This window comes from Haliotis rubra, unplaced genomic scaffold (genome assembly GCF_003918875.1).
Source record: "Haliotis rubra isolate DU_JTF1 unplaced genomic scaffold, ASM391887v1 Scf2054, whole genome shotgun sequence".
In the NCBI taxonomy this organism is placed as follows: Eukaryota; Metazoa; Mollusca; class Gastropoda; order Lepetellida; family Haliotidae; genus Haliotis; species Haliotis rubra.
The window spans coordinates 36,588-49,349 of NW_025766064.1; the positions used below are offsets into that span (position 1 = coordinate 36,588).

General features: G+C 41.0%; 1 protein-coding gene across 1 annotated transcript; it reads left to right on the forward strand.

Annotated features, from left to right (window-relative positions):
- Window positions 1-523: 523 nt before the first annotated feature.
- LOC124276093 (cytochrome P450 2D26-like) lies at window positions 524-12,383 on the forward strand. Its single transcript, XM_046711749.1, has 4 exons — window positions 524-761; window positions 9,977-10,501; window positions 11,017-11,457; window positions 12,153-12,383. The coding sequence occupies exons 1-4, from the start codon at window positions 524-526 to the stop codon at window positions 12,329-12,331; spliced, it is 1,383 nt and encodes a 460-aa protein (XP_046567705.1). The 3' UTR covers window positions 12,332-12,383.
- The last annotated feature ends 379 nt before the right edge of the window (window positions 12,384-12,762 follow it).

Below are 12,762 nucleotides of genomic sequence, written 5' to 3' on the forward strand. Positions count from 1 at the left end.
GCACACAAACATATATTAGTAGACGTAAACTGAACAGGAAAACTTCGATCGGGTTGACACAATATCACATTACATCAACAATTGTCTAAACACACTCACAAGGTGTTTTGTATTCGTTCACCCAGAGATCCCAGAAAGACGATTCTGAAAACGATTAAATTCGACCATAGCGGAAATGAATGACCTCATTTTCAAAGCTGACTGTAACGAGTGAGCCTGCTTAGTCCCTAAAGCAGTTTGCAGGTTTATCTAAATACATATACCTCTACCAATACGAAAGGGAAAAACAAGCTTGGATAGCGCAATATATGGGACACCTGCCTTTGATAGCTGCTTGTCAACTTTATCGGAGGTGACCCACATACTGCCCTTAGCAAAACTGCAGTGTCGCGTTCACTCCAAGTCACGTTCTTGGGCTGATTCAATCCACCGACTGAATTACTGCATGTAGTTGCATCAGGCAGTGTATTATAGTGTACACTTATAAACACATCGTGGGTCGAGAAGTGGACAGTAGCAGACAATGGTGGATATATTCGCCTTCAGTCTAAAGTTATGGCTGTTAACGCGGCGACCACCTGGGCTCCCTCCCGGACCCCCTCTCCTCCCGTTTTTGGGGAATGTCCTCTCCATGGGCTCCGATCCCCGGATCACATTTCGAAGACTCAGGCAACGATATGGCGACATCTTCAGTGTGTACCTGTTCAACAAACCACTCATCGTCCTCAACGGCTACAGCACTCTGAGAGAAGCCATTGTCTGTATTTCCAACAGCGTTAACAGGACGTGCGTTGCCCCATATCACATTCTCACCTGCATTTTCACACACCACCTGAGCACGTGCGTTGCCCCATATCACATTCTCACCTGTGTTGCTTCAAACATCTGCAGGTGAGTTGCCATACATTGGATTCCCACCTGTGTTGCTTCAAACATCTGTAGGTGAGTTGCAATACATTGGATTCCCACCTGTGTTGCTTCAAACATCTGCACGTTAGTTGCCATACATTGGATTCCCACCTGTGTTGCTTCAATCATCTGCAGGTGAGTTGCCATACATTGGATTCCCACCTGTGTTGCCTCAAACATCTGCAGGTGAGTTGCCATACATTGGATTCCCACCTGTGTTGCCTCAAAATCTGCAGGTGAGTTGCCATACATTGGATTTCCACCTGTGTTTGCTTCAATCATCTGTAGGTGAGTTGCAATACATTGGATTCCCACCTGTGTTGCCTCAAACATCTGCAGGTGAGTTGCCATACATTGGATTTCCACCTGTGTTGCTTCAATCATCTGTAGGTGAGTTGCCATACATTGGATTTCCACCTGTGTTGCTTCAATCATCTGTAGGTGAGTTGCAATACATTGGATTCCCACCTGTGTTGCCTCAAACATCTGCAGGTGAGTTGCCATACATTGGATTCCCACCTGTGTTGCTTCAAACATCTGCAGGTGAGTTGCCATACATTGGATTTCCACCTGTGTTGCCTCAAACATCTGCAGGTGAGTTGCCATACATTGGATTCCCACCTGTGTTGCTTCAAACATCTGCAGGTGAGTTGCCATACATTGGATTTCCACCTGTGTTGCTTCAATCATCTGCAGGTTAGTTGCCATACATTGGATTTCCACCTGTGTTGCTTCATACCGGATCAGCACCTGCGTTGCCCCACATCATATACCCCCCTTTGTTGGTTCACACCACATCAGCACGTCCGTTGTCCCATATCACACTATGAGTATCACACTAACATCTTGCCTCGGTAAACTATTTGAAAAGCTCTTGCTCAAGCGAATTGGAAATAAATTGCTTAAATCAAATCCGGACTTTCCTGATAAGTTACAATTTGGATTTCGAAAAGAGCATGGAGCCATAATGTCTGTGTTTACTCTCATGGAGAGTATACAGTACTATAACCATAGAGATTCCCCTGTCTTTACAGCCTTTCTCGACAACGCAAAAAGCGTTCAACAGAATTTGGCACGATGGTTTATTCTATAAACTTCATGAACTTGGTATTGGAGGTAATGCTTGGAAACTCTTACATCACTGTTATACCAATTAGTCCAGTAAAATTAGTGGAAAAAATCACTAAACCTAAAAAAAAATTGGTACCAAAAATGGTTTTGTGTTTAAATCGTTAACAATAGTTATGTAAACAATATATAAAAAGTCCTCCCTTGGATGTTGATACTAAGTGGGGTTTTGGGGGCAAATATTATGAAAAATGATATTTTTCAATTACTTTTTCTATCTGAAAATAAGTCAGAAAAGGTATAAAATCTTGCAAAATATACAACTGAAGTGTAAAAAATAGTAAATAATAAAATTAAAATTGATAAAAAGTTATGATATGAGGTTTGAACTGGATTTTGGACACTCCAGCGCACTTGAAACGAGTAAATGAGAGTTATCTCCCATTGTTTAAAAAATAAATTGTAATAGCAGAATGGAAAGGAATGAGTTATAAAACTCTAACTAGATGAGGCTATTGTTAGCCTAATAGATAAAGGATAAAAAAGATAGCTAAAAGCTACAGTTAAAAGAGATGAGGAGGAGGACTGAGGTGATTCTGCTCCCATAATTAGCCCACAGAACTATATGCACTGCGGTCGTGTAAAACTACGCACCTTGGTGATAAATGGGAAATTCTGTATCAAGATTTAAAAGAACTTGAATAAACATAATCCAGAATGATAGATTAGGAACATATAATACCATTCATATTTTCTGTGCTATTAATTTTAAAACAATTTCAAAACGTGATTGAAGGATAAGTCTGTTCTCTTTTAACTTTTGCTGGCAATTACATATTATCATGTGAGCAGAATTGAGTGAACCCTAGCAAATATTTATAGTATACAGTCAGGCCACGTTAATCCAAACACTTCCGTTTTTCATCAAAAACGTTCGGATAGTGAAACGTACGGACTACTGAAACGAACCATTATGTACACCACCACAGTAGTATAGAGTTACTTCCCTTTGACACACCGAGATAAGAACATAAGAACGTCTACATGTACATGTATCAAATGACTGTAACTGGTAAATATTTTATCTCATTTGGAATCTCAGTAACAAAAACGGACTGGAATCTACATGACAAACTTGAAATTGAATCACATAAACTGAACATATAACATGTATTTTTAATGAAAAATACCAATCTTTTTCTTACAAAAGTTATTAGGCTCCTTGTAGTGAGTGAGTTAAGTTTTATAAGTTTTTATGTGTGTGCGCGTGCGCGCGCACTATGTACTTCCGTGACCATTAACACATAGGGCCGCTACTCAGTGCAGCTTTAAGTCAAACCCATGCCGACACATGGGGTGAGTGAGTGAGTTTAGTTTTACGCTACACTCTGCAATATTCCAGCTATATGGCGGCGGCCTGTAAATAATCGAGTCTGGACCAGACAATCCAGTGATCAAAAGCATGAGCATCGATCTACGCAACTGGGATACAATGACACGTGTCAACCAAGGCAGCGAGCCTGACCACCCGATCCCGTTAATCGCCTCCTACGACAAGCATGGGTTACTGAAGACCAATTCTAACCTGGATCTTCACGGATGTTAGGCTACTTGTTAATAGCTCTAATAAGCTTTTGAAAGTACAACCAGTATTGTCCGTTTTACTGCCAGTAAAAATATTGATAATATTTGTATTTTTGAAACTGAAATTCCTAAAGGACAAATACTTTCAGTATTTCAAATACTTTAATAGTAAGTGGTGCATGCTTATTTATGAACTGTCTTAAAGTTTTGCTCAGGAAACAAAACGATTTCTGACTGACACAGGGATGACTATCCCATGGTATTACCTGTCGTTGGGGGTAACTGTCATGAAATCATGTACTTTTCGAAGTACCTGTAAGTCGAAAACTATTGCAAGCACCGTTGAATCAAATCATCTCACCCAACCACATCTCAAATATTCAAGTTACCTTGAACACAACCCTTCAAATTATTGGATTTCCTTTACTCAGAATATCTTATGTTACTGTTAAGGTTTGCTTGGACTATGAGACCAAGGGTATCTCTGCCACCCCATTGAAAAGCCCTTGGTGTTCAGGGTCACCATCACTGTAGTTCAAGCCAGCTGATATGTTATGTAATATCTTGTTCGGTTATTATTGTCTCCAGTTACAGAAGTAGGAGCTAAGTGCAACGCTTCCGAAAATGTGTGTACACAGGGTCAGTTCATTCAATTTGCAACAGATAATGTAGATCAATCTGAGAACATGGAATAACGCATACCGATGACGTTTTTGCGTGCCTGTTTGCCAAGGATGCCGAGGTGTTGATGCGCTAAAAGGGATGGGTTCATATGTTACAGAGATGGTGAATCAAATTGCTTGATATCTTGAACAATTCATGTAGAATATAAAATGATTGTATCATTCTCAGTATTGAGTTATGTCACCTTCGTGCCTATGATGAACCTAAATCCCAGACTGTGTTGTATTTGCTCAATTTACGTGTTTGTGAGCGGTCAGACAAAGAAGTACAATGTCGGTAGACTCGGTACACATTTCGACAAGCCACGTATATTAGGTTAACTCTCTCTCTCACTCTCTCTGTCTCTCTCTCTCTCTCTCTCTCTCTCTCTCTCTCTCTCTCTCTCTCTCTCTCTCTCTCTCTCTCTCTCTCTCTCTGTCTCTCGCTCTCTCTGAAAATATCCATAAAAAGTACGGTTGTGTCTCAATATGAAATTTTAAAATAATTCTCTGAAAATTTCAACTTTTTTAACTTTTACCCCAAAATAGGACCTCACATAATATTATTTGACTTTTCTAATCCATTTATTAGTAGTACCTTGTGTTCTCTTTTAAAATATATCTATAAAGGTAAATCTGTGTCTCAATATGAGATTTTAAAAATTATTCACTGAAAATTTAGATGTTTCAACTTTTTACCCTAAAAATAGGACTCATCATATTTCAATGGAGGTCTTTCTAGTACTCATTAGTTATAACTTAAACATGTTGAAAACACTCAAATCATTTCTGTACGAATTATTTTGAGGTTTTGTGACATTTTGACTGGACTAAATAGCCAATCATTTGTTGCATACCACGGCGAGAGGTCAGAAATGTATTTGGTCAAACAAGGTGTTGGACAATGGAAAGTGAAAAGTATTGTCAGAAAGCAACACGGAATGTAAACTCATTTAGATCTATTGGACTGAATGATTCTGGCCTACATCCAATCACTTGTGTTAAAATATGGCTCAGAATGATTCTTAAAACTAGTCTCTATGGCTGAGAAGTATTACCAAACATCAAAGTCCAACAGGCTGACACCTTTGAACAAACACAAAGGTACTTTGCTCGTCTTGTGCAAGGTCTTGGTAAGAGGTCATCATCAATATCTCTTGCAACTTTGGGATTATGGTCACTAATTGGGTATAAATAAATGCAACGTTTCTCTCGCGTTCCTCTCCATGCGTAAGTCCCAAAACAATCGAAGTGAAATTTAATCTTCCACATTTTTACACGTAGTATTATTGTCATTTTAATTTGTGTCTAAATTTGCCTACAATCGCCAGCAGCTGAAGGGATGGTGTAAATCCATCTAGGGTCCATGTAGGTAGCAAAGGCACTGTAAGTCACCATGGTCCCTAGTATGGTGATCTACCTTCACTTGTTGGCAATCTATAGCCCGTGTTTTATATTGTAGTGTCTTCTTTGATTAAACTGTTTTAGTTTTACATGCTAGCTTTAAATTAAGAGCTGTGGCACTCTAGTACTTTTACTGTCCTTTGATGAGAGGTTTTTACGCTCTAGATTTATTGATTTTAATATTGATATAAATGAAATTGTTCTCGTCACGATATGGCTGAAATATTGCCGATGTGACGCTAAATATTAACTCACTCACTCACGTTCCTCCCCAACGATTCGGTCGATGTTGGCGTGTTCATCATATCCCCCCAAATGGTTGATAGGCCCGGATGCCCACATCATGCAGTCGTCTCATCACTGTGATCCTGCTGATGCGGTATTGTTGCTGATGACGTCAATGATTACGCAGGTTGGATGAGCGAGTGACTGAATGTAGTTTTACGCCACTTTAGCAATATTTCGGAAATATTACGGCGGGGGACACCAGAAATGAGCTTCACACATTATACCCATATCAGCGTGACGAGCGAACGCTTTAACCACTGGGCTACCCCCATTGCCCTGTACGCAGGTTGGAAAATGCGCAGGTCATAGTCATGTTGCTTAATGGTCACTCTCGGCCTTCCACTTCTGGGACTGTCAGGTGTCTGGCCAGTCCGATTGACGTGTCTCATTAGTCGATATTGGTCTGCCTTATACATCTGAACGTTCTGGCATTATGGCTGTTCGAAGCCCCATTATGCGACATTCCAAAGGCTTTGATCCGCTTTTTGTGTTTTAACGGATATACCGCTAAGACTCTCAGGCGACTGTGTTCCATACTTGAATATGATATGCACGTGCGATTCAACAGAATCCCCATTTTGATGGTTTTAGACGCACAGCAGTGTATAGGATGTATGTGCTATTATAGGAACGCGTACAAAATGATTGCGGCTTGTTAGTGAAGAAGAAGAAATAGACGAAATATAGTTTATTAATGTGTCACATGCTGCATTTCATTAAAATAAGACATTACATTATTACAGGAGTTTTAAAGCAGCATCCGGCCATAGGGCCTATGTGACACAAATATCACAGTGGTATAAAACATTGATAATAATATCACACCCACATACACACACACAAGCCCAAACATATACACAAACACATACGCATACACCTTCGCACACACGCACGCACACAAACGCACGAGCCTACACAAATACACACATACAAAACACACACCTTCACATAAAATAAATAAATAATAATTGCTTTGTATAGCCCCTATTTCCAGCTATATGCAGCAGCTCAATGGTGCTTTACACGTTACAGTTCAATCACTAGATGAGAAAAGAAATGTTTTAGAGTTTCTCTTAAAAGTTGGGAGAGTCACTGTTCCTGATGTCAAGGGGACCGCGTTCCACAGGGCGGGATCTGCAACTGAGAAGGCACGATCTCCAGCCTTTGTCAAAAGATTTACTTTGTGTGTGTTTTTAGATACTCCCGAAACACCAGGTTTATACTTTATTGGTTTGAGGCGCAAACGCCTCCAACTGTATGATCAGGCTGAATTTTCTCTCTCTATAAATATACACTTTGAATATTCAAAATAACTTTCAGCCAATGATACTTAGTCGCTTTGTATTTTCGCAATTCCAAATCACCAATGAACATAGCTGTAGCAAATTAGGAGCCACGTGACCATGTGGGTAATCCGAAATAATTGTCCCGCTTAATGCGGAAATCGAGTTTTCTATCAATCGCTAATTTTAGCACATTCTTTGTTTTTACTGATCAAAAACGTAAATAATCTCAAAACTATTTTACCCGCAATAGAGCTCACTTGTACTAGTTCAGTGCATAATTTCGAACTGCAGAATCGGAAAATCCATTCCATTTTAGTAGCACCCATGCATGCATTGGAGGTTTTTCTCGCATGCATGAGTTACATAGCTCTCACGTGTGTTACTATTTTAGGGAGGGAATCCCTGCCTCGTCACAGGTGACTTTCAAGATTCAAAATGACGTCGCTGACCTGCGAGAGATCAACTGAGATGTTTGATCGCTTGCAAATATGTACCTCTGCATATTTTGATAACGAAAATAGGGTGCACTTGTAAATATAAGTACAAAGACGTTACTCATATAAATGCTTGTGCGCAATAATCATAACGGGTGCGATGAGAGTACCGTATTTGGGATGCGAGTACCAAGTACCGATCTCTAATAGAAGGAAGTGTGTGTATATATATATATATATATATATATATATATATATATATATGTGTGTGTGTGTGTGTGTGTGATATGTGTATATATATGTATATATCACATAGACAAATAAAACAGAATGCCTTTTCTCCAACATGTTTCGTTCTTTAATCTTCAGGGAGTATATATATATACTCAGCAACAACAAAAAAACGTCATTACGAATTCAAAATTAGATAGACACTGTAATCAAAACATTACAGAAATTGACATTATAAGCAGATCAAAAACATTTTTTGCGTACAATATCTTGACACATCAATGAATAACTCAGTAGAATTTCAAGACATTACGTGAACGTTTGCAGTCCATTCAGACTCTTGACTTCAGTATCCAGTGTGACCATCATGAGCGGCAATAACTGCAGCACAGCGTCTTTGCATGGAGTGCACCAATCGACTGATGAGGCCATTAGCACCTGGAACCACACTCTGAGAAAGGCCTGGCACAATAAATCGGCTGTGTTCGGCCTTGGTATGACATTATTCAGTCTCCTCTGAATTTCATCCCAAAGTTGTTCAATTAGGTTTAAATCAGGACTAAGGGCTGGCCACTGCATAATGTTGACACCGTTCTGCTGTAGGAAGTCCCGTGTAGCTCTGGCAGTATGGGCCCGGGTGTTATCATGCCGGAAAATGTTGTTCCGGTGACGTGCAAAATGTGGTATGACGTGGGGTCTGAGAGCTTGGTCAATGTAGCGCACCGCTGTGATGCCGCCTCCTCTCCCTGGACCAAGGTTCTGGAACACCACAGGACCCACTCAGGCCTATTCCACCCCATATCATGATGCTTGCACCTCCCCATGAGTCTCTTTCCATAACACATTGGTCTGAGTAACGCTGGCCACGTCGTCGCCATATTCTTCTTCTGCCATCTGCAGTTGATACGTAGTAGCGACTCTCATCTGTGAACAGAGCAGTTCTCCATTGCCTGTATCGCTAGTTTTGGTGTTGTAGGGCAAACTGTAGACGTTGACGCCGATGACGAGGGGTGAGGATAGGTTCACGGTAAGTTCTACGGCAATGAAGGTTCCCGCTGTTAAGACGTCGGCGTACTGTATCAGTACCGATTGGTCTTCCGTGTGTTCCCACTGTCTGGCATGCTGTTTCGGATGCCTGCATGAAGGGATTCTGTACATGCTGTCGCACAACATGGCGGTCTTATCGTCTTGTGGTCACCCTTGGTCTGTCAGTACGGGGGCGATCATTTGTTGTGTTGGTGGCCCGGAAACGTTGCTGCAGCCTGTAGATGGTCCGAACGTTGACCTGGAAGTGATTGGCAACGGCTTGTGCAGTGTGGCCAGCTTCAAGCCTTCCTAGCGCCTGGTTCCTCTGTGCTGTCGTGAGTCGCGGCATCCTGCTGACGTTGTAATGTGAATGTTTCAACAAGGTTTGGGGGTGCATTTTATAAGGCTGGTCCTTGTGAACAGCACGTGCAGCATGAATTGCATGAAAAACATGGAGAACACCGTACCATCTCCGAGATCAGGTTGCGTTTTTTAGACCATTTCCTGGGTTCCATTCTGAGTTTGGGAAGGAATGTCTTTGCTCAGGTAAACTTGGAGATGTTGTCAAAAGTATACAATCAAAACATTAAATGAGTTTACAGTTATCCGTTTCTGCGAAGGAAAATTCCAAACTGACGTTTCTTTTGCTGCTTAATATATATCAAATGTAAGTAGACACCACCTGATCAGACATACATCAGCATTCATGCCATAAGACACCACTTTACCATACTTTCTCAAAAGGAAGAAGTTATCCCAATTGCGTAGATCGATGCTCATGATGTTGATCACTGAATTGTCTGGTCCAGACTCGATTATTTACACACCATCGCCAGCTGGAATATTGCTGAGTGCGGCGTAAAACAACAAACCAACCAACTTAAAAGTAAGAGCGTACATTCAAATAGCTTGGTAAAAGAATGAGAAATTAGAATTTACAGTTGATTACGATATTAACATTCATATATTCTTGAAAACCAGACTCTCTTCTGTAGTGGCCAACCTTTGTGGTTTTATGTTATTGTCATGTTTTCCTTTTGCAACATGTGTTCAAATAAGTCAATTTTATCATCTTTGTATACAGGTGTTGTTGGAACATCTGGAGAGCTCTGGCGCGAACAAAGACGATTCGCCCTCAACACTCTCAGGGAGTTTGGAGCAGGCAGGAACATCATGGAGGATAAAATACACGAGGAAATCTCACAGTTTATCGAGGCCTTCGAGGCAGAACAAGGACAAGGGTTTGACTGCAAACGCCTGGTGTGCAACGCAGTGTCCAATGTCATCTGCTCCACTGTATTCGGCAAACGATTTGAATATACTGACCCGCTCTTTATTACATTTTTAAAAGCCATGGACGAAAATGTTGCCAATGTTGGAGCGGTTGGAGTGTTGAATGTGCTGCCTATTGTGCGCTTTCTGCCAGGAGATCTATTCAAATTTAAGGTGACAATGCAGAATGTCGAGAAAGTCGAATCACTGCTCATAGACCCTATGACAGAGGAACACTTGAAGAATCACGACGATGACAACGTGGACGACTTCATCCACGCTTACATCAAGGAAATGAGACTTCGCAAAGCGAAACAAGAGGACACGACCTTAGACTGTAAGCATACTGAACCAAGTTAAATAGTTGTATGATTTTCTAACTCCATTTTGCCTTTTGTTTCGCCCTTTGGGTGAAAAACAGAATATATGTAGTTCGTGTGTTACAGATGATATCTTTGAGAACTGCGTGTCTGCATATAGTGGAAGAAAGGTGAAAATGATGCGATGCCTGGGTTAATCACCGTGTCCATGTACAAGAAAGGAGAACATCACTTCACATAGATCAACAAACCCTATTTGATTCGACCTTCGATATGGCTGAAATACTGCCGATGTGACTTTAAATTTGTACTCACTCATTCACTGATTCGGCCTTCGGTTTTTTCAATAAGATGGAATTGACACAGTAGCAAACTCTGAGGGTATATATCTGTCCGGATAGAAGAGAGAAGAAACCGTCTCCGTGACCTTACTTTCGTATGTACATGCATTTAGTTTCATTGCAGTTTAATTTACACAGTGTTTTCGAATCATTTTATTTCAACAAAAGGCTTCCCTCGGACCTTGTTTCAGCGAAGAACCTGAAAAAGGTTATAGCAGACCTCTTCGTGGCCGGAACGGAAACCACTGCTACTACCATACGATGGACCATGATCTACTTACTCAACAATCCGGAAATACAGGAAAGGTGTTTCCGAGAGATCCAGGAAAATATCGGCCAGAGCAGATTGCCCTCCATAAAGGACAAGACCAACCTGCCCTACATGGAAGCAACCATTATGGAAGTCTTGAGGCGAGCTGATATCGCCCCTACAGCTCTCCCACATACCGTTCCCCACGATGTCCAGTTCAGGGGATACACGTTCCCAAAAGGCGTACAAGTCATACCAATGCTTGATTCCGTCCTACGAGACCCGGATGTGTGGGGTGATCCAGACAACTTTCGGCCTGACCGTTTCCTTGACGACAGTGGCAAGATCGTAAAGAAAGATGAGTTCATTCCCTTCTCTCTGGGTAAGCTAAGTCGCTGGAGAACCAGCAATATATGGTCAATCTTTATAAACGAATTCAACATTGAAGTGTTTTTACAAACGATTACAAATGGTTGTATTTTAAATTTAGTTGTTCAACCTGTCGAGTAAGGAAACTTCCAAACATATGACATATCAGTTATTCGTTAGTCTGAAAATGTGTTAATCGAAATATGTCTATTTAGAACTCTAATCTATGTTGGCCTAATACATACACATAACACCAAATATCATTCTTGTTTTAATGAATTGTACATTATTTTAGCTGTCTTTACAAATAAACATGCACTTTCGAGTAAAAAGGAACAACACCAAGATTATATTTACTAAAGATATTGGACTCGGGTCCGGTGAAGGTCCGGGTTAGAATTGATCCTCAGTAACCCATGCTTGTCGTAAAAGGCAACTAACGAGATCGGGTGGTCAAGCTCGCTGACTTAGTGGACACATGTCATCGTATCCCAATTGCGTAGATCGATGTTCATGCTGTTGCTCACTGGATTGTCTGGTCCAGACTCGATTATTTACAGACCGCCGCGATATAGCTGGAATATTGCTGAGTGCGGCATAAAACTAAACTCACTCAATTACTACTAAACATATTGATACGCATAAGGCTTGTATTTCCTGACACAATGCATGTAGGCTATTTACAACCGAAGATTTGAAATATTTCAGGTCGAAGGGTTTGTCTGGGTGAGGCCATGGCTCGGATGGAGTTATTCCTTTTCTTGACCACCATGATCCAGAGGTTCAAGTTCATTCCGGTGGATGGCCAGATGCCTTCTTTGGATGGAACGATGGGCATAACCAATTCTCCAAGACCATTCGTCATGAAAGCCATTCCCAGAGTTTAATCACTCTATGCGAGTGAGTGGGTAGTGTTAAGGCAGAATTGAGCAACTATCCAGCTAGGTATTGTCTGTTTTAACAATGCATGATCTCAACACATACGGTAATCCAGAGAGATAGAAAGTTTTTGTCAAGCCATGTCACTGAAAGCCCAAGGACTTCACGCTCAGGCCTCTGTTTCCGCCGTCCGTCGTATAAATCGTCGTAAAGAAACCAGAAGACCAATGAAACTGGAAGTTGACAGACTTGTTTCCACCACTGATGATACTTCTCTTTCCACAAGTTCGAATCTGATATTGGGCATAGCTGCCTCAGCAGTTAACAATGTGAAAACAATATTTATGGCCGCTGCTAATTACTCTTGCATGATCTCGAAATCCATTATTGTTTGTGCTCACATCTCTGCAATGGTGAATGGGGATACAGTGATTGTGCT